General features: G+C 59.6%; 1 protein-coding gene across 1 annotated transcript; it reads left to right on the top strand.

Annotated features, from left to right (window-relative positions):
- Positions 1-8,324: 8,324 nt before the first annotated feature.
- ALOX12B (arachidonate 12-lipoxygenase, 12R type) lies at positions 8,325-19,254 on the top strand. The gene is made up of 15 exons (XM_062216298.1): positions 8,325-8,471; positions 9,271-9,475; positions 13,336-13,417; positions 13,522-13,614; positions 13,705-13,827; positions 14,060-14,163; positions 14,379-14,551; positions 14,690-14,833; positions 15,894-16,097; positions 16,286-16,372; positions 16,672-16,841; positions 17,239-17,360; positions 18,330-18,430; positions 18,640-18,810; positions 19,075-19,254. Exons 1-15 carry the CDS (start codon positions 8,325-8,327, stop codon positions 19,252-19,254), a joined length of 2,106 nt encoding a protein of 701 aa, XP_062072282.1.

The raw sequence follows: 19,254 nt of genomic DNA, 5'->3' as shown, positions 1-19,254 counted from the left end.
TTTCTCTTATGAGTGATAAATGCAAACCGTACAGGAATTGTGGCACAAGGGGTTGGTTAGGCCACCACTTGTGATGCCAGCATCCCATATCAGACAGCTGGTTCAAGTCCTGGCTGCCCCACTTCCCATCCAGCTCCCTGCTTAGGCGCGTGGGAAGGCGGCAGAAGATGGCTCAAGTACTTGGGCCCCTGCCACCCACGTGGGAGACCCAGATGGAGTTCCTGGTCCCTGGTAGTTGTGGCTGTTTGGAGAGGGAATCAGTAGATGGGAGAAAGCAGTCTCTCTCTTTTTCTCATACTCTGATGCTCTGCCTTTCAAATAAATAAAGAAAAACTATGGTTGCAATGTGATGTTTTGGTACTTGTATGTATTGTGTAGTGTACAAATCTGCCTCCGCAAGCATTTCTTTATGGTGAAAACACTCAAAATCTTTTCTTCCAGCTTTTGAAATAAAGTATACACACAGGGGCGGGCGTTTGTGCTTGTCATGCCCACACCCCACGTCAGAGCCCCTGGGGCTGAGCCCCCGCTTCACTTCTGACCCAGCTGCCTGCTTATGCGCACCCTGAGCGCTAGCAGCTGATGGCTGGGGTACTTGGGCTCCTGCCATCCATGTGGAAGACCCAGACTGAGTTCCAGGTTCTTGGCCCCAGCCTGGCCCAGTCCCAGCTGTTACAGGCGTCTGGGACATTTGTCTCTGTCTCTCTGCATTACGAATAAATAAAATGTAAATATATGTATGCTTTCCATTCTCATTATCTGTAGTCACCTGAGCGCAATAGAGCATCAGAACGCGTTTCTCCCATCTAACTATAACTGAGTGCCCATTAACCAGCCCTTCCCCCCACCCCCAGCTCTGGCAGCCACCACCCTCTGTCATCGTCTATGACTCCGACTCTCTCGGATTCCGCGTGTGAGTGAGGTCATGCGGTGCTCGCCTCCTTGGCTCTGCCTTCCCACAGTTTTCGGGGGCGTGGTGGGGGTGCCGGGGCAGGGCAGTGGGTCCACGGGTCCTTTGTTCGGGAGACAGGAAGTCTGCTGGCTCAACCTCCCACCCCGTTGAGCCCCACATTCCTGCTCTTGTCTCCTTGCGTGTGTCACTGAGAGGTGAAGAGAAACTTGGACATAGCGTACTGACGGGAAAAAAATGAAGACTCTGGGAAGCTCCAGAATCCAGCTCCTGGGTGTGGCGAGTTAGTGTTGCCACTGCAATCCGGTTCTCCTCCCGGACACGGGACAGACTTGCCCTCCGGGCCTCTGTGGGTGGGTGGCGCCTCCTGGTTGGGGGTGGGGGCTGGCACCAGTGATGGGGGTCACCTGCCGGTGGCATGCAGACCCTCCAGGGTCGCTCTTGTCTGCATCTCCTTTCTAGAAGCACCAGATGTGGGTCTGACGGACTAGAGCAAGGCTTCTGCTATAACTGAGTGAGACATGGACTTCTGTGGGGTGCAGCTGTTCAGATTTTGGGCTGGATGGGGCTGGCATTGTGGCACGGCTGGTTGCTCCATCGCCTGTGATACCGGCATCCCAAATGAGCACAGGTTCAAGTCCCGGCTGCTCTGCTTCTGATCCAACACCTGGGAAAGCAGCGGCAGGTGGCCCCAAGTGTTAGGGTCCCTGCCACCAACAAGGGAGACCTGGAAGGAGTTCTAGGTTCCCGGCTTTGGCCTGGCCCAGCCCTGACTGTCACTCCCATTTGTGGATGATCTCTCTCTCTCTCTCTCTCTCTAACTGTGCCTTCAAACAAATAGGTAATTTTTTTTTTTAAATGGCACCACACTGTTTATTCCACCTTCAAAGAACATAAAGAGGTGATGACATCTGATGCCAAACCATGCCAGTAATAATAAAGCAACAGAAAAATAAGTAACAACAAAAAGAAAATGATTTAAAAAAACAACTATTTCACATTTCACAGTAGTGCTCCGGCAGCACTGGCAAGTATTTCTGGCTAACTGCTTCCCACAACAGGGATCTGAACAAAGCCCTGATCTTAGCGAAGGTGCCACCGCGTTTGCCCCCGGGAGTTTACATTCCAATCCCAAGTCACTACACGTCACACTGCTCCACTCAGTGGACTTTGTAAACCTCATCTTCAGAAGTAGCTGCATTGTGCGTGATTACAATGAGAACGAACTAAAAACACAGAGAGAGTGGCAGAAGAGTAAACCAAGCATCCTGTCGGGCATCAGGACATCACTGCTGGCCAGGTCCTCCATGTGACCGGCTTCCAGACAAGCTCTGATACTCCTGTCTCAGCAAACCCAGCAGGCTCAAGTCAAAGGTTTGAAAGACAGTCTCCCCCTTCTTGCCAAATAGGTAAATTTTTTAAAATTTATTTATTTGAAAGAGTTACAGAGAGCACGAGAGAGAGAGAGAGAGAGAGAGAGAGAGAGAGAGAGAGTCTTCCATCCTCTGGTTCACTCCCCAGATGGCCGCAACAACCAGGGCTGCGCCAGGCTGAAGCCAAGAGCCAGGAGCTTCTTCTGGGTCTCCCACATGGGTGCAGGGCCAAGGACCTGGGCCATCCTCTGCAGCCTTCCCAGGCCATTTCTAGGGGAGCTGGAGTGGAAGTGGAGCAGTTGGGCATCAAACCACTGCCCATACGGGATGCCGGTGTTGCAGGGTACAGCTTTATCAGCTGTGCCACAGTGCTAGCCCCTAAATAAGCAAATCTTGAAAAAGAAATTTGAGGAAAGAAACTTTGGGATTCTTGTTGCGTTGTCATCCAGCCTGGCTAATACGGTTGGTGACATGGGGCATCTGAGTGCCTCCCTTCCGGTTCCACAGCCTGTATCAGAGACGCGTGGAGCCCTGAGTCGCTCATACACGTCTTCCCCCTCCTCCGCTGCCCACACCTGCTTGTGGAGACCCCTCCACCACCTGAGCCACACGCTCTGCCTGACCACACCCTGAGCATAGCGTCTTTGGGGCAGGGTGACGGCCCCTGCATCCCTACGATGCTGGTGGTGGGGTGGGGGTGGGGGTCAGATGGCTTTAGGGTCAGAATAACCCTTGACCTCTCCACTCCCAGAGCCGTGTCTGCCCATCAATGTCTATTCCCACCATCTGTGGGGACCCCCAGGTGCTAGCATTGAAGGAAACGGATGCCAGGCACAGCGCCCAAAAAGCTCAGGATCTCACAGCATCTCCCCCTCTACTCAGTGCCATCCCCGAGCCCCCTGTCCCACAGACCAGGGCAGCACACTGCCAGCCCCAGAATCTTCTCCCAGCTCAACCAAGCCCCTTCTCTTTGCTCCAGAGGACGCGTGCATGGTCGCGGGATAGGGTGGGGACAATTCCCGCAACCTTAGGAGAAGAGAACCCCTGTGCCACTGTGCATGAAGAAGTGCATTTAGGGGGATATCTCCCTTGCAGATCCCAGCCTCCAGATGTAGCCCAAACCATCAGATTTTGGTCTCTTCCGAACAGAGGCGCCCCCTTGTGGCCATCCAGGCTGCTTCAGAGGCGGGAGGCACCGGTCCCTTCCACTCTGCCCAGACTTGAGGGCCAGGGCTGGTTCAGGTCCAGGATCCCCCAAGAGGACAGCCCCAAGGCTCCATTAGAAGGCATGCCCATCCCAAAAAAATGCTCCCAAGCCGGAGAGGGAGGGACCAGGGCGGATCATTGGAATCTGGTTTCCCAGAAAGCCAGCTTGGAAGAAGATGCACAGGGAGCCACACCCGGCTCGCTGAGGACTTCTCCCGGCTCTGGGCGCCTCTGGGGGCAGGACCTGGGCTGCCCCTGCCTTTTTTTCTTCTTTAAGATTTATTCATTTAACACACAGAGCAAGAGAGAGAGATTTTTAATTTATTTGAAAGGTAAAGAGAAACGGAGATTTTCCATCTACTGGTTCACTCCCCAAATGCCCACAACAGCGGGGACAGGCACAGGCTGAAGCCAGAAGCCAGAAACTCCATCCGGGTCTCCCACGTGGGTGGCAGGGACCCAGGTAGTTGGGCCACCACCTGCTGCCTTTCCAGGTGTGTTAGCAGGGAGCTGGATCAGACGCAGAGCAGCCGGGGCTTGAACCCTCGCTCCCATAAACGGCAGCTGAACCTGCCACATCACAACGCTGCTCCCCCCCCCGCTCCCCTCCATGTCTTTTGGTCACTGGAGCCGGCCGGCTGGCATAGTGGCAAGCACGCCAGCCCCTTTTCCTGAGCTGGCCTTGAGCAAATCCCTCTGCCTCAGTGGCCCAAATCTGTCAGTAAGCAGGTGGGACAATAAGACCTGGAAAGTCCCTTCCAGTGTTGACACTCCAGGGGCTGCTGGCCTCGCGGCTCCAGCTTCCCCACACTGTCTTCAGGGAAGCAGCTGTGAGCTCCCCAGAGAGGACCCCACAGACCATGAATGCACCCATGGGGGAACCTTCCAGAAGGTGGTGAGTGCAGGAGGGGAGCAGAGATGGGCAGTGCTGGTGGGGCAGACAGTCAGGCAAGACCTGAGACCCAGCTGACAAGTACATCTGTCGAGGCAGGTGTTACCCACCGGGGACAGGGCAGGTGCACGGGCAGCAGATGCAAGAGCAGAGACAGCCCTAGCAGGGTGGCTACAGGAAGGGATGGAGCCAAGTCCAAGCCCTTGAATTTGATTTTCAGGACAACCCTGTTTGGAGCTCTGGTGGATTTTGTTGTCTCTATGTCCTGGGGGAGCAGGGCCTGCCTGGGGTGGCGTGAGGCCGGGGGTAGGGGGATGCCCGGCAATGAGGCTCAGCTTCCTGTGTGGGTGGCCGCCCTGGCGAGCTTGCATCCTCCCCATGGGCCTCTCCTGTTCCCCGGTCCCACCCCTGGCCCAGGAGAACCAGTTCTTCAGCCCAATGAGCACTTGCCGAGAGTCATGCGTCCAGTCTTGGTCATCGGCGGGGAGTGTCGCATCCTCATGCCTGCTCCCATCCATGGCCCCCACCAGCCCCACCTCCCTCTCTCCTCCAGCCGCGCCCCCCCACCCCGAAACCTCATTCCCATGCCTGATCTGAGCCCTGATCAGACCTAGAACTGTCCCGCCAGCCTTTTGGGGGAGAGGGATTGGCTGGGGGAGAGACCCGTCGTTAGCCAGGCTCTGACCCAGGGAGGCAGCTTCCGGGGGATGGAGGAGGTCGCACCCATCCTGTTCTACATGCTGGTCCCCTCCTCAGTGTCCTCAGAGCCCTTCCCCACCCAGTCCTGCAGGCTGCCTGTGCATTGCTACCGCCTTCTCACCCCCAGGCAGAGTGATCTGAACCACTGTTGGTCTGGATCTCTCATCCCAAATGCCTCAGGACCCTGCTTCCCGAGGAGCCCGGGGCAGGGGGGAGGGTCATTTCCCTCACCCCTGAGCCTCCACTTGTCCAATCCACCACACTGCTCCTCACCAGGTCACAGGCAGCCCCCTGGGGGCACAGACACTGAAGGTGGGGGCTGGAAAGCAGCAACCTGGGAACATTTGCATGTTTGGGTGCAAACTTGCATCTCCAGGTTCCCAGCATCCCAGGAGAGGCATCAGGGTGGAAGAGCAGAGCCCAGGAGGGTGGGCTGACCTGCCTGGCCACTCCTGCTCTCATCCTGGGACAGCATGGTCCCCAGGGGATGAGTGAGCCTGCCCGTCACCCAGAGCCAGGCAGGACCCATATCCTGTTTTCTCCACTCTCACCCATCACTCCCTGTCCCCCTCCGCTCTTAGCCCCGGCCAGCTCCCCTCGCTGCATCTTCACTCTCATTCCAAAGCCACTGATGACTCGGTCCCCAGCCACGATCCTGCCCTGCCGTCGAGAATCACGTTTCAAGAGTTTTCCCACGAACCATCCAAGGAGATGGGGAGAAAACGGAACCAAATCGAATTCTGGACAGTCTAAGCTAGCAGGGGAAAAGGACATCAAAGATGCTGGCTCTGCTGCTGCTGTGAGAGACATTAATAGCTACATTTGGCTTTCTTTCAAAAAGCACTTATTGAGTTAAGATTAGAAGGAAGAGGAGGAAGCAGTCAGGTTTAAGAGGTAGAAAGGGACTAGCGTGTGCAAAGGCCCTGGGGTGGGAAGGAGCTGGCATCACATCCTTTAGCGCTTTACTCAAAAGCCTCCTTCCCCAGGAGAGCTTCCTCGGCCACTCTAGAGCCAAGATTTCTTCTCGTGTGCTTTATATATCATTTCCTGCTTTGGTTTTTCTCTTCAGCACTTAACACAGCTTGATACACAATCTCATTTATCTGGTTATTGGGTGGCAGTGTCTGTGTCTCCCACTAGAAGGCCAGCTGCAGCAGTACTGGGATTGGCTTTGGTTACAATGTATTCCCGGGGCTGCCACGGCTCTGGGCAGGCAGCTGCAGGCAGCAGCGGCTGGGTTACTGTTTCCTGACAGTGAATGAAGATCCCACAGCCCCAGACAGAGGGAGCAAAGGGGCAGCTGGGGGAGGGGGGAGTGAGGACAGCGAGGGCTGGGGGAAGGGACGCTGTCGGCATTCCAAAGGCAAGGAGGGGCTGCCCTGGGGTTGGCGACACCTGGGTAGGCGTAGGCAGTGATGCCAGCAGATCAGGGTCTTAGAAAGATTGTCCCCATCTCTAACTCTGACCACAGCGCTGCCCCTAAACTAATCGCAGTCCCATCCCACTCCTCATGCAACCCCAAACCTACTGGAACCTTCTCCCTGTCCCAGAAGCCAGCCCCCCCACCCCGCCCCGCTACGTGCCTCACTCACCCTGGGCACTGGGTACTGTCAGGGAGGAAACCAGGGCTGGCACTTCCTGGCCCTGCCCCTGGGAGGTGGAAGGAAAGAGGGCAGGTCCAGAAAAAGGGGAGAGGAACCTGACTCCTCACTCTCCCTGCACCCCAAGTGCTGCTGTGGGGGTAGGAGGCCCACCCTGGCGCAGTAGTGCCAACCCCCACACCCCTCCAACCCCTCACTTATTTTCTTCAGAGGACTTAAGTGACAAAACTACAGTGAGCAGGTTAGGTATGGCTCCTTGCCCTTTCTCCCGGTGCTCTTCCTCGTGTTGGTGGTGCCCAGAGAGCAGCAGGCATCGTGTTGCACACACACTTGGGGCGGGCGGGCGGGAGGACAGAGCTGACTCCCTGCAAACCTGATCCTGATGGCACTCAGCCCGCGTCCCAGCCCCCTTCTTGGCCTCACTGTTTTTTGTGATGGTGGAGTGTGTGTGCTTTATCGAATGGACAGAGGCAGGTGCTGTGGTGTAGCAGCTTAAGCCACTGCCTGCCATGCCAGCATCCCATATGGGTGCCGGTTTGAGTCTCCGCTGCTCCACTTCCGATCCAGCTCCCTCCTAATTGCCTGGGAAAGCAGCGGGGAATGGCCCAGGTCCTTGAGCTTCTGCACCCGTGTGGGAAACCGGATGGGGTTCCTGGCTCCTGGCTTCCACTTGGCCCAGCCCTTAGCTTGTTAACTCCATCTGGGTAGGAACCAGTGAATGGAAGTCTCTCGTCTCTCTCTCTCTCTCTCTCTCTCTCTCTGCCTCTCCCTCTCTCTGTCACTCTGCTTTCCAAATAAACAAATAAAATCTTATTTAAAAAGAGGATGGCCTGGTTGTGCCTTTCTGGACAACCCCCACCCATGGATGGGATGACTGCACGGGCCCTCGGTCACTCCATCCGTCTTTGTGAGTCTCCCCATGTAGTGGGTAGCTTAGTTCTTACACCCCAAATTGCATCCCATCTGCTGATTTCTGTGTTCAGTCCCCGGGCCCTCCTGTGCTGAGCAGCCCATGCTCAGTATCCCACCCTGCTCCGTCTTCTCCCCCTGTAGCATGCCCCCACCCCCACCCCGGGCCCAGGTAGTTGCTCTCTTGGACTCCCTGGCTGCCATGGGCTCTGGACCCCTACTGGCCCCATTTCGCAGCGGGTCATCAAGTTCACATCACTACCCCTCCTTCCTCCACCCACCAGGGCCCCAGAACCAATGCAGGTCACCGCTGCATGGGGGTGGGCCCTGCTGGCCAGGGGGCCAGGCACTTCTGCTGCCAACGGGGGAGGAAGAGCTTATTAGGCCGATAAAGATCTGGGGACTCGCCCAGCCCTCTCCCCGCACTTGCCCGAGGCCCTGGCTCAGGCGGGACGTGCTCCCGCCCTGGGAGACTCCTTCATCCGCAGCATCGCCATCCGCCCTCTCAGAGGCAGGCCCAGCGCCCTGCCTGGCTGCGCGCCTGCCGGCTCCCAGACGCCTGCTTGCTGCTGCCTGTGCCGCCCGGCCGGCCCGGCCCCTGCCCGGGCAGCAGCTCCCCCAGGCTCCAGGCAGCCTGCGGCTTTCCTCCAAGCCATCCGGCCCCGGGCTGGCTCTCGGCTGGCCTCCTGCAGCAGCCAGGATTGAGCCCCCCTCTTCCTCCTGGGAGAGCAGCCATGGCCACATATAAAGTGAGGGTGGCCACGGGCACGGACCTCTTGTCCGGGACACTGGACAACATCTCGCTGACCATCGTGGGGACTCAAGGCGAGAGCCACAAGCAGCTGCTGAACCACTTCGGGAGAGACTTTGCCACTGGGGCGGTGAGTGTGTGTGTGTGTGTGTGTGTGGCGTGCAGCTAGCAACCGGGGGATGGAGGGGTACAGAGGAGGGAGGCGGGGAGCCAGCATGGCTGCAGAGGCTTCCGCTCCCCAGGGGGCTCCCAGGGCCTCCCCCCACTGGCTCTGAGCCTCTGCTATGTACCTGTCTTCCCCACACCTGTCCCCTCATCCCCTACAGCTGTTCCCATCGTCTCCCCCCCTTTCTCTCTGCTTCTCTGCCTCCCCTACCTCTCCCACTCCTGCCCCTGCTGTCCCTTCCTTTGTGCCCCCCCCCTCCACTGCTGTCTCTCCTTCCCTCATCCCTCTCTCTCCCATTCTTACGCTTCCCTTGTCAGTTGCATCACCAGTGGCTGAAATTTGCATTGGATTCTGGGTGACTTAAAAATGGCATCAGACCAGCCTGTCGGGTAGGGACCTGCCTGCTCCGTGGGTCCTTACCCCTCAGCGCTGATTTGGAGCCAGGCCCAGGCCCCTGCTGCTCTGTAGTCCGAACGGGTCTCAGTGTCTGTGCGGGTATCTCTGAACCCCTGCCAAGTGGGAGGACAAGGTGCTGGCTGGGCTACCTCCTGCTACGCTACTGTGACAAGGGCAGCCGCTGGGGGTCCGCAGGGGAGGGGGCTGGGCACTGGGGTCCTGCCCAGTCCTGGATGGACCAACCCAGCAGGGGAAAGTCAGCTTACAGGAGTCAGAGAGGGGCCCACAAGGGCCAGGCTGGTGCGCCTCTTCCCCCTCCACCACTCCACCTGCCCCAGGAGCCAGGCTGAGCCCCGTGTCCCACCAGGTGGACGACTACACAGTGCAGTGCCAGCAGGACCTGGGTGAGCTCCTCATTGTCCGCCTGCACAAAGAGCGCTACTCCTTCTTCCCCAAGAACCCCTGGTATTGCAACTATGTGCAGATCTGTGCCCCGGATTGCCGCGTCTACCACTTCCCTGCCTACCAGTGGATGGATGGCTACGAGACCCTGGCCCTCCGGGAGGCCACAGGTAACCCCTCCCCGCCCTAGCCCTCCCTCTTCCTCCCGGCAACCCCAGCATGGCCAGCCCCACCAGGGGCTCCCAAGCGTCCTGTAGTGGCAGGTTGGGCAGAGGAAGCCAAGGCAGTCCCATCTTCCCCCACTTGTCCTGGCGTGGAGACTCAGAAATGACCACGCCCATAGTGCGAGCTACTGCTGCCCTCAGCCTCTGCGGCCGCGCTGGGCCCGCGAGGGGCGGCACACTGCGTCCCAGGCGCACCCCCAGAGCATGCTCCCTGTTACCCCCATGCGGGGCTCCCCGCCCCCCTTCCAGGGCACCCTGCACGCTCTGACGGCCCCTGGCTTCTTCTCTAAGCACAGCCTCAGTACCCCTGGAGGATGCCGTTTGCTACTTGGAGGCACCTGCCCTGCTGCTCCCAAGCACACTGCCCTGGCACTCTAACCGGGAGCTGCCGCTCCAGCAGGCTGCCCGTGAGACTCGTGGGAAGCCCGTTCTTCCCGGCGGGGCTTTGGTATTCTGTTCAGAAGCCCTGCTCATGCCGCAGGTCCGGATGGCGCTGCGGCCCTGGACTTTTCCCAGTGCCGTGGTTTTCTGATGGAGTGTTTTGTAAGCCGATGGGCTGATGTGCTGCCCTAAAGGGCTTCATTTCCCGCCCCCCACCCCGCCATGGGACCCCTCGTGTCGCTAGCAGGACTCACTGCTTCTCCAAATGCCCCCCTCCAACCAGGAAGGGTCCAGCCCATCCCACAGGCTTCTCCGTGGGAGCTAGCCGAGGCCACCTGGCTGTCTTCCCAGCAGCAGGGCTGCTCACCAGGGAGAGGGTCAGGGCTCCTTACAGCCTGCCCTGCCTCGGGTCAGGGTCCCAGATGTGGCCGCCGCACCCGGGCAGACGCTTGTCTTCTCTCTACTCCTGGCGTCGCCACCTCAGCTTCTGCCAGCTTCCCCTGATGGGCGGGGAAGGCAGAGCTGAGCACAGCTGGGCCTGGAGCCCCATCCCCCCCAGCCAACCGCCCTTCTCCCATTTCTCTCTTGTGCTGCAGCCTTCCCCAAGAGAGGGGCACGAGCCCAGGAAGGGAGAGGCAGGGGCACTCGCAGGCAGGCCTGGGGAGTGGGGGTCTAGGGAGGGTCTCCCCGGGGACAGAGTGCCTCCCCACAGGGATAGGTCTGCCTGACATATGACGTAGAAGCTGGAGACCGGCAGGGTGACACTGGTGGCTGGGCAGGAATGGGGTTGGGTGGGGTGACGGCCACGCAACACCAGGGCAGGGAGACCTGAGTCACCTGCTGGGCCCTCGAAGGAGTGAGGTGCCCGCCCTGGGGATGAAGGTGAACTGGGCTCTGGGTTACATAACTCCAGGGGACACCATTCTTCCAGAACACGCGTGAGCTGAGCCAGATGGGAGGGGGAGGGAGTGGAGACGTGAGGACCTTGTGGGGCTGTAGTGACAGGCACCAGCCAGCAGAGGGCCCACCACTCAGGAGGCGTGGACTTCAAGCTCAGTTCTACCACTATCTCTCCGGACATCTGGTACACTCCAGAATTATTCTAAGCTTCAGTGTCCACACATGTAAAATGGAGCTGACAGCAGAACCCACTGCATAAGGTTGATGTGAGAATCTGACGAGACAACTTCTTTCTTTTTTTTCAAATATTTTTATTTATGTGAAAGGCAGAGAGAGAGAGAGAGGTCTTCCATCTGCTGGTTCACTCCCTAAATGGCCACAACAGCCAGGGCTGGCCAGGCTGAAGCCAGGAACCAGGAGCTTCTTCTGGGTCTCCCATGTGGTACTCAAGTTGGATGCTTGCTGTACCCTTGCTTCCAAGAGGAGTTTAAAAGGCCTCACAGCTGTGGTGGCTGTTACTGGGTGGTGGCCGGTGGCTGGGTCAAGTCCCAGTCTAGATGCTTCCTCTCTGTGTAATGGGCCCGAGAGCACAGTCCTCTGCTGAAGCCAAGGTGCCAGAGGTGTTGTGAAGTTTAGATTTTAGGGGTCGGTGCTGAGATGCAGCTGAGGAAGCTGCCAGCACCCCATATCAGAGCGCTGGTTCAAGTCCCAGCTGCTCCACTTCTGATCCAGCTCCCTGCTAATGCACCTGGGAAAGCAGCAGAAGATGGCCCAAATGCTTGGTCCTTGCACCCACGTGGGAAACCTGAATGGAGTTCCAGGCTCCTGGCTTCAGCCTGGCCCAGCCTGGGCTGTTGGAGCCATTTAGGGAGTGAACCAGCAGATGGAAGATCCTTCTCTCTTCTGTCTGTCTCTACCTTGCAAATAAATTTTAAAAAAACTTTAGGCCGGCGCCGCGGCTCCCTAGGCTAATCCTCCACCTGCGGCGCCGGCACACCGGGTTCTAGTCCCTGTCAGGGCGCCAGATTCTATCCTGGTTACCCCTCTTCCAGGCCAGCTCTCTGCTGTGGCCAGGGAGTGCAGTGGAGGATGGCCCAAGTCCTTGGGCCCTGCACCCGCATGGGAGACCAGGAGAAGCACCTGGCTCCTGGCTTCGGATCAGCACAGTGCGCCAGCTGCAGCGCGCCGGCCACGGCGGCCATTGGAGGGTGAACCAACGGCAAAGGAAGACCTTTCTCTCTGTCTCTCTCTCTCACTATCCACTCTGCCTGTCAAAAAAAAAAAAAAAAAACTTTAAAAAACAGAAATTTAGATTTTATTTAGAAGCTATACACATGTGTATGTCCATGGAGAGTTTCATATCTATCTATATAGGCTATTTATCCTTTATCCAAAATACTTGGGGCCAGACGCATTTTGGATTTGGAGTATTTGCATACACAGAATGACATATCTTGGAAAGGGGACCCAAGCTGAAATGAAATCCACTCCTGTTTCATACATAGCCTGTATATACACAGTCTGAAGATAATTTTATACAATAATCTTCATGTGCCCACATTTCGATCACTATCTCTCACATAAGGTCAAGTGTGGAATCTTCCATTGTGGCTTACGTCGGTGCTAACATGTTTCAAATATTTGGATTTTTAAATTTTTTATTTTTAAAAAAAGATTTATTTATTTATTTAAAAGACAGAGTTACTGAGAGGAGAGACAGAGAGAGAGGTCTCCCATCCACTGGTTCACTCCCCAAATGGCTAATCAGCTAGGGGTGGGCCCGGCCAAAGCCAGGGGCCTGGAACTCCATCCAGGTCTCCCACCATGGGTGCAGGGGCCCAAGCACTTGGGCCATCCTCTGCTGCTTTCCCAGGCGCATTAGCGGGGAGCTGGATCAGAAGTGGAGCAGCCGGGACTGCAGTCAGTGATCCTGTGGGATGCCAGAGTTGCAGGCAGTGGTTTAGGCCGCTGTGCCAGAATGCCTGCCCCTGGAGCTTGGGTTCTGGGATCCTATTGTGTGAAAGATTCACCACCAGGGCCTTCTAATATAACTATGTGCTGTGACGCCAAGTGAGTTAAATAAACACCGTGTAAAGCCGTGGGGAAACTCGGAGCAGGTTTTGTCAACCAATGAACCTGTTGTTGAAAAGCAAACTTGGTCCCCACTGCCTTTGCGTGTGGAATTGCAAAGCGAGCGTGCTGGGCCTCACACGGCCGCCTGTGTGCTAGCGGTGTCCCTACACAGCTTTCCAACTGTGGCTACCCATACAGTGACTAGAAAGCGCTGGTGCCCTGTAGGTGCCGACAGCTGCCGGCTACTGACATTCCAGTGGGTCTGGAAGTGGTCCTGGGAAGAGAGAAGGGGGCGGTCCCTGACCTTTTTGGCTGAGATCCCAGAAGGCCATGGGCCAGGTGCACTAATCAGAGGGGGAACGCTGAGCCCTGAGCCCATGCCCAGGGCAGGCCAAGGTGGGCAGGGGTGGGGGTGGGGGCGGCCCTTGAGCTCCCGCCTTGCTCCCCTACAGGAAGGACGGCAGCGGACGACTGCCTCCCCGTCCTTTTGGAACACAGACAAGAGGAGCTCAGAGCCAAGCAGGACTGCTACCAGTGAGGGGGAGGGCGCGGGGGCTGGGGGCGAGCGGGCGGGGGCGGCCCCAAGGCTGGGCGGGGGCGGGGCGGAGGGAGCCACCGTCTTTGCCTTCTCTCCGCAGCTGGAGGGTCTTCGTGCCTGGCCTGCCCAACTACGTGCACATCCCAAGTTACCACCCTCCTGTCCGGCGCTTCCGAAACCCCAACCGGCCCGAGTAAGGACCCAGGGCTGTGCAGGGCCCCAGCTGTGGCTCCTGTGGCTCCTCCCCTGTGCCCAGGCCCCAGCCCCGCACTTGTCTCTGCAGGTGGAATGGCTACATCCCGGGATTCCCCATTCTCATCAATATCAATGCCACCAAGTACCTGAACTTAAATCTTCGCTACTCCTTCCTCAAAACGGCCTCCTTCTTCTACCGGCTGGCGCCCATGTGAGTGAAGGGAGGGCTGGGCGCTCCCAGGAGGCCATGGCTCCCCCCCCCCTCCACACCCACCTCCAGGGCAGTCCCAGGAGGACATAGGGCGCAGACACACCTAGAGAACCTCACACACCAGACGCAGAGACCTCGGCGGGGTTGGGGGGGCTGCCACCGGCCACCTGCCCCAGCCCGCACCTGGCAGCCTCCCTGATCCCCCACCCCCACCCCGAATCCTGTCTCCTAGGGCGCTGTCATTCAAAGTCCGCGGCCTGTTGGACTGCAAACGCTCGTGGAAGAGACTCAAGGATATTAAGAAAATTTTCCCTGGCCACAAGTCTGTCGTCTCCGGTATGGAGCAGGGCCACCCGAATGCAGCCGGGGGCGGACCCTGGCCGGCGGTGGGTGCGCCCCTTGGTGGCGTCTTGGAAATTGTCGCCCTGTGCCCCTGGGCGCACTCCAGGCGAGGTTGGGGGTGCGGTTTTCCTCGCCGACCCAGAGCTGTGCCCACTGTCCACCCAAGGGGAGACTGGTGGCGTGCTGACGCCCCTGCGCTGTGCCCCCAGAGTACGTGGCCGAGCACTGGGCGGAGGACAGCTTCTTTGGGTACCAGTACCTTAACGGCGTCAACCCAGGCTTGATCCGCTGCTGCACGCGGATCCCAGACAAGTTCCCCGTCACAGACGACATGGTGGCCCCAAGCCTGGGTGAGGGCACGTGCCTGCAGGCGGAGCTGGAGGTGAGGCCCGCTCTAGGGGAGACCCAGACACTCCCCCCATCCCGTCCCGGCCCATTCCCTGAGCGCTCTGCCCCAAGGCGTGGGCCACGGGTGCGCCGTGTGGTGCCTACCTGCGCGTCCATCGCGGCTCCCCTGCAGAAGGGGAACATTTTCCTAGCAGACTACGGCATCCTGGAGGGCATCCCCACTGTGGAGCTCAATGGCCAGACTCAGTACCACTGCGCCCCGCTCTGCCTGCTGCACTTGGGCCCCGAGGGCAACCTGATGCCCATCGCCATCCAGGTGCGTGGGGCGCGGGCGGGGCTGTGTGCCAGGCTCTGCGCTCCTGGGCAGGGGTTCCTCCGCGTGTGCCTGTGCCTGTGCCTGTGCCTGTGTGTGTGTGTAGCCTCTACGGAGCTCCCTGTGTGTGCGATGATGGAGAATACATCCCAGGGTATCTCCAGAAGGTTTGGAAAACGGAATTAAAAGATAAATTTATTCTGGTGCAAAAAAAAAAAAAAACATGCATATGAGGTGTCTTTAAAAACTTAGTGGAATATGCATATTGCATAAAAACTATGCATGGATTGCGAAAGTTTTTGCACCAAAAGAAATATCGTTTTCCATGAGCTTTTGGACATACCCTTGTGCACGTGTGTTGATGCATGTCTCTCTCCATGTGTGACTTGTGCGTGAAAGCCTGCAGAATTCCTGAGGGTCCCTGCCCTCCCATCCTGTGCTGCACCCTGTGCCTGTGTGAACGTATGTGAACATGAGTCCCAAGGCACACGTGTGTGAAGTGTGCGTGCCGCGTCTGTGTGCACGGAGGTGACCACATGGGCATGCGTGTGGTGGCTCTTTGATCTCATTCATCCAACCGCTCGGTAAATCAGGCTGTGCTCCGGGGCTGGCCTCTGCTGGAAGCACCAGGCTAACCAGACTCTGCCGCGGCCTCAGCAGGCAGCTGGCTGGAGGGGGAGCCACGGTGGACCACAATCAGACAAAGGCACTCCTTTGGGGGAGTCAGCCAAGTCTTGGTGCTCCTGGCTTGTTAGGGGACCTGCCATGCAAGGGGGCTGGGCACTCTGTGCACAACCTGCACAGCTGACTGTGCTGGCCCTGGGGTAGAAGCAAGGAAGACGTCTCAGAGGAGGGAGCTTGTGAGCTGGTACTTGCAGAAGGAGCAGGAGCTGCCAAGTAGACATGGGGACAGAGGGAAGATAATGCAGGCAGGAGGCTCAGCGGGGATCGCTGTTGGGAGGGGGGACTGGAGGGGATCAAGTGTGTGGGTGGGGCTTTTCCCTCCTCCGACTCCCTCCTGCAGCTCTGTCCTCACCTCTCCCTCCCTCTGTCCCCACCCCAGCTCAGCCAGACCCCCGGGCCTGATTGCCCCATCTTCTTGCCCAGCGACTCGGAGTGGGACTGGCTGCTGGCCAAGACATGGGTGCGCTATGCTGAGTTCTACTGCCACGAGGCCAACGCCCACCTGCTGGAGACCCACCTCATCGCGGAGGCCTTCTTCCTGGCCATGCTGAGACACCTGCCCATGTGCCACCCCCTCTACAAGGTGCGGGCTTGGGCGAGAGGGTTCTGTGGAGCAGCGTTGCCCTGGTGGGAAGCTCAGCCGTCAGTAGGCGCCTGGGGACCCACGAGAGAGGGCTCGGGGTGGGGGCTTCCAAAGCGAGGGTCGTGGGTGCCGAGGTCCTTTAGGGCAGCCCCCTCAGGGCTCCCTCGCTGTCCGTGTGCACCCCACAGCTCCTCATCCCCCACACGCGCTACACCGTCCAGATCAACAGCATCGGGCGGGCACTGCTGCTCAACGAAGGTGGCCTGTCCGCCAGGGTGAGACCCCTGCCCCCAGCCCCAAGGAGACCTTTGCTTTCCCCCTGGCTTTGCAGTCCAGCTACAATAAGGACTTCCCACTTGCGTGGGGTGGCGAGAGGGTGTGAGGAAGGGATCGGGGTGTTGTGTTGAGAAGAGCGCCAAGGCAGAGCTGGCGTGCTGGCCTGGGACCTGGCAGGGGGTGGTCCTAGGGTTAGAGAGAGGCCCTCACTGGACTCTTGGAGGACCTGAGGCAGGTGGGAACCCCAGAGGCCTGGCTAGGAGCCCACCCGGCTCCACCCACGCCTCCTCCCTGGCAGGGCATGTCTCTGGGCTTGAAGGGCTTCGCCGAGGTGATGGTGCGGCGCCTGTCTGAGCTCACCTATGATAGCCTCTACCTCCCCGATGACTTTGTGAAGCGTGGGGTCCAGGACCTGCCCAGATATTATTACCGTGATGACAGCTTGGCCGTGTGGGATGCGCTGGAGAGGTAAGGTCGGGACAGCAGTGGGTGGCCCCTGGCATGTTGGAGGGGGCCTGGGAGGAGCCTGAGCTGTGACCTGGTGTTATCCAGGGGCTTGGCTTTGGGGAGAGGGTCTGGGGTCTGTGTGCTCCTCACACACCTGCTCCCTGGGCCTGGCAAGCCCTTTCCTTCCTTCCACCCCTCTGGGCTCCGTGCTGCCTGTGAGCCTCATGGAACTCCTGCCAGAGGTGCTCTGGGGGGAGGTCTTCTCACCTTGCCAAGCCACCTGTCCGCCTCCGCCCACCTGCGGTCCTGGGGCAGCTCTGGGGCCAGCCAAGGCCAGAGCATCATCGGGGCGGTGGCAGAAGCAGGCCCAGGGAGGGCAAGGGCACGATCCAAACTGCGGCCCTGTCCCCGCGGCCAGGTACGTGACAGAGATCATCAGCTATTACTACCCCTGTGACGCGGCCGTGGAAGGCGACCTGGAGTTGCAGTGCTGGGTGCAGGAGATATTCAATGAGTGCCTCTTGGGGCGTGAGAGCTCAGGTAGGGTCCCAGCCGGCCCCTTCCTCCCCACCACACACAAACCTTTGTGGGCTGGAAAATGGGGCCCTGAGCTCCAACGGGGAAGGGCAGAATGCTGGGGGCCGGGAGCTTCTGGCGGCAGGAGAGCAGCGGTCAGCACCCGGAGCCCTGGACAGGGGTCAGTGCGCAGCCTGCTTAAGGAGGTGGAACTGCCTGGGTGCCCGAGGGAGCCGGGTCTCAGACCAGAGCTGTACGTCAGAGTGTCCGGTTGTACTCACCGTCGGGGGATGACTTGGGAAGCTGCCGCCCTGTCCAGGAGGGAGGTGACAGGGACCTGGCCAGGGTGTGGGCTATGGGGGTACAGAAAATTCCAGAGCTACTCGGGAGCGTCAAATGACAGGACCTGGTGATTCCTCCGAGTTTGGTGTGGGGTGTGGGGAGGAGGGGGCCGTGGGTGACTCCTGGGTTTAGGGGTTTTGCAGCTGGGTGGAGGTGCGCCATCCCTGGAGCTGGGGTTCCCAGGGGAGGATCATTGTGGGTCAGGCTTGACTGTGTGGGGTTTGGGGAACCTGGGATCACTATGGCAACTAGGGCTGGCCTCTCCCCAGGACAGTGGGAGAGAGCAGCAAGCGGCTGGCAGGGAAGTGACTGGGAAATCTCCAGACTGGGGGGGGGGGGGTACTGGAAAACCAGGGCTCTTCCCAAAGGAGGGGAGCACCCCCTGCCCCCAAACCTGGGACCAGAGAGGCCCCCCCAGGGGAGCTGGAAGAGCCATCTGAGGGCCCCACCCCAAGCAGGTGCCGGCAGTGAAGGCACTGCCCCCAGCCTTGTGGCTTGGACTGGGCAGGGTGGGGTTGTGGCCACCGGAGGCAGGCTGGATGGGTGGCTGTGCACCGGGCGAGCTGGGCTCTGGGGCGTCCTCTGCCGCCAGCCAGGACCAGGGCGGCACTGATGCTGCCTGGGCCTCTTCCCCCATCCCCCGCGGCTCAGGTTTCCCCACGTGTTTGCGAACGGTGCCAGAGCTGATCCGCTATGTCACCATCATCATCTACACCTGCTCTGCCAAGCACGCAGCTGTCAACACAGGCCAGGTACCTGTGCCCCCTCCCCACGCTTCCTAAACATAGCCCCAGGGCCAGTCTTCTCAGCACTGGGCGGAACCAAAGCAGCCCAGCGGCACGGCGGTGCAAGCCAATGGTGGGAGCGGGTGGCCTTGGCTTGGCCGCTGGGAGTCCGGGAGATGTGGACCCCCCCCCCCGGGGGGCGCGCTGACCCAGAGCCGTCATCCACCTGCCCCCAGCTGGAGTTCACCGCCTGGATGCCCAACTTCCCCTCCTCCATGCGGAACCCACCGATGCAGGCCAAGGGCCTGACCACTCCGCAGGTCTTCCTGGACACGTTGCCAGACGTGAAGACCACGGGCATCATCCTCCTGGTGCTGTGGACCCTGAGCCGGGAGCCTGACGACAGGGTGCGTGCTGCGGGTGCGGGGACTCTGGGCGCAGGTGCGGGGGCTGGGGGCTGCGAGGGGGGGAGGGGCGCGGGGCTGCGCCGTGGGGGCGGGGACTCTGGGCGCAGGAGCGGGGGCGCGGGCCGCGACGTGGGGGCGGGGACTGGGGGGCGCGGGGCCGCGCCGTGGGGGCGGGGACTCTGGGCGCAGGTGCGGGGGCGCGGGACTGCGCCCTGGGGGCGGGCTGACGCAGCTCCGTCCCAGCGGCCCGGCTCTCGCCCGCAGCGGCCCCTGGGCCACTTCCCGGATATCCACTTCGTGGAGGACGCTCCGCGGCGCAGCATCCAGACCCTGCGCCAGCGCCTGGCCGAGATCTCGCACGGCATCCGCCAGCGCAACAAGTGCCTGCCCATCCCCTACTACTACCTGGACCCGGTGCTGATCGAGAACAGCATTTCCATCTAG

This window comes from Lepus europaeus, chromosome 18 (assembly GCF_033115175.1).
Source record: "Lepus europaeus isolate LE1 chromosome 18, mLepTim1.pri, whole genome shotgun sequence".
Taxonomy (NCBI): Eukaryota; Metazoa; Chordata; class Mammalia; order Lagomorpha; family Leporidae; genus Lepus; species Lepus europaeus.
Note: the sequence above shows the minus strand (reverse complement) of the source record. Positions and strands in the feature narration are given on the sequence as shown.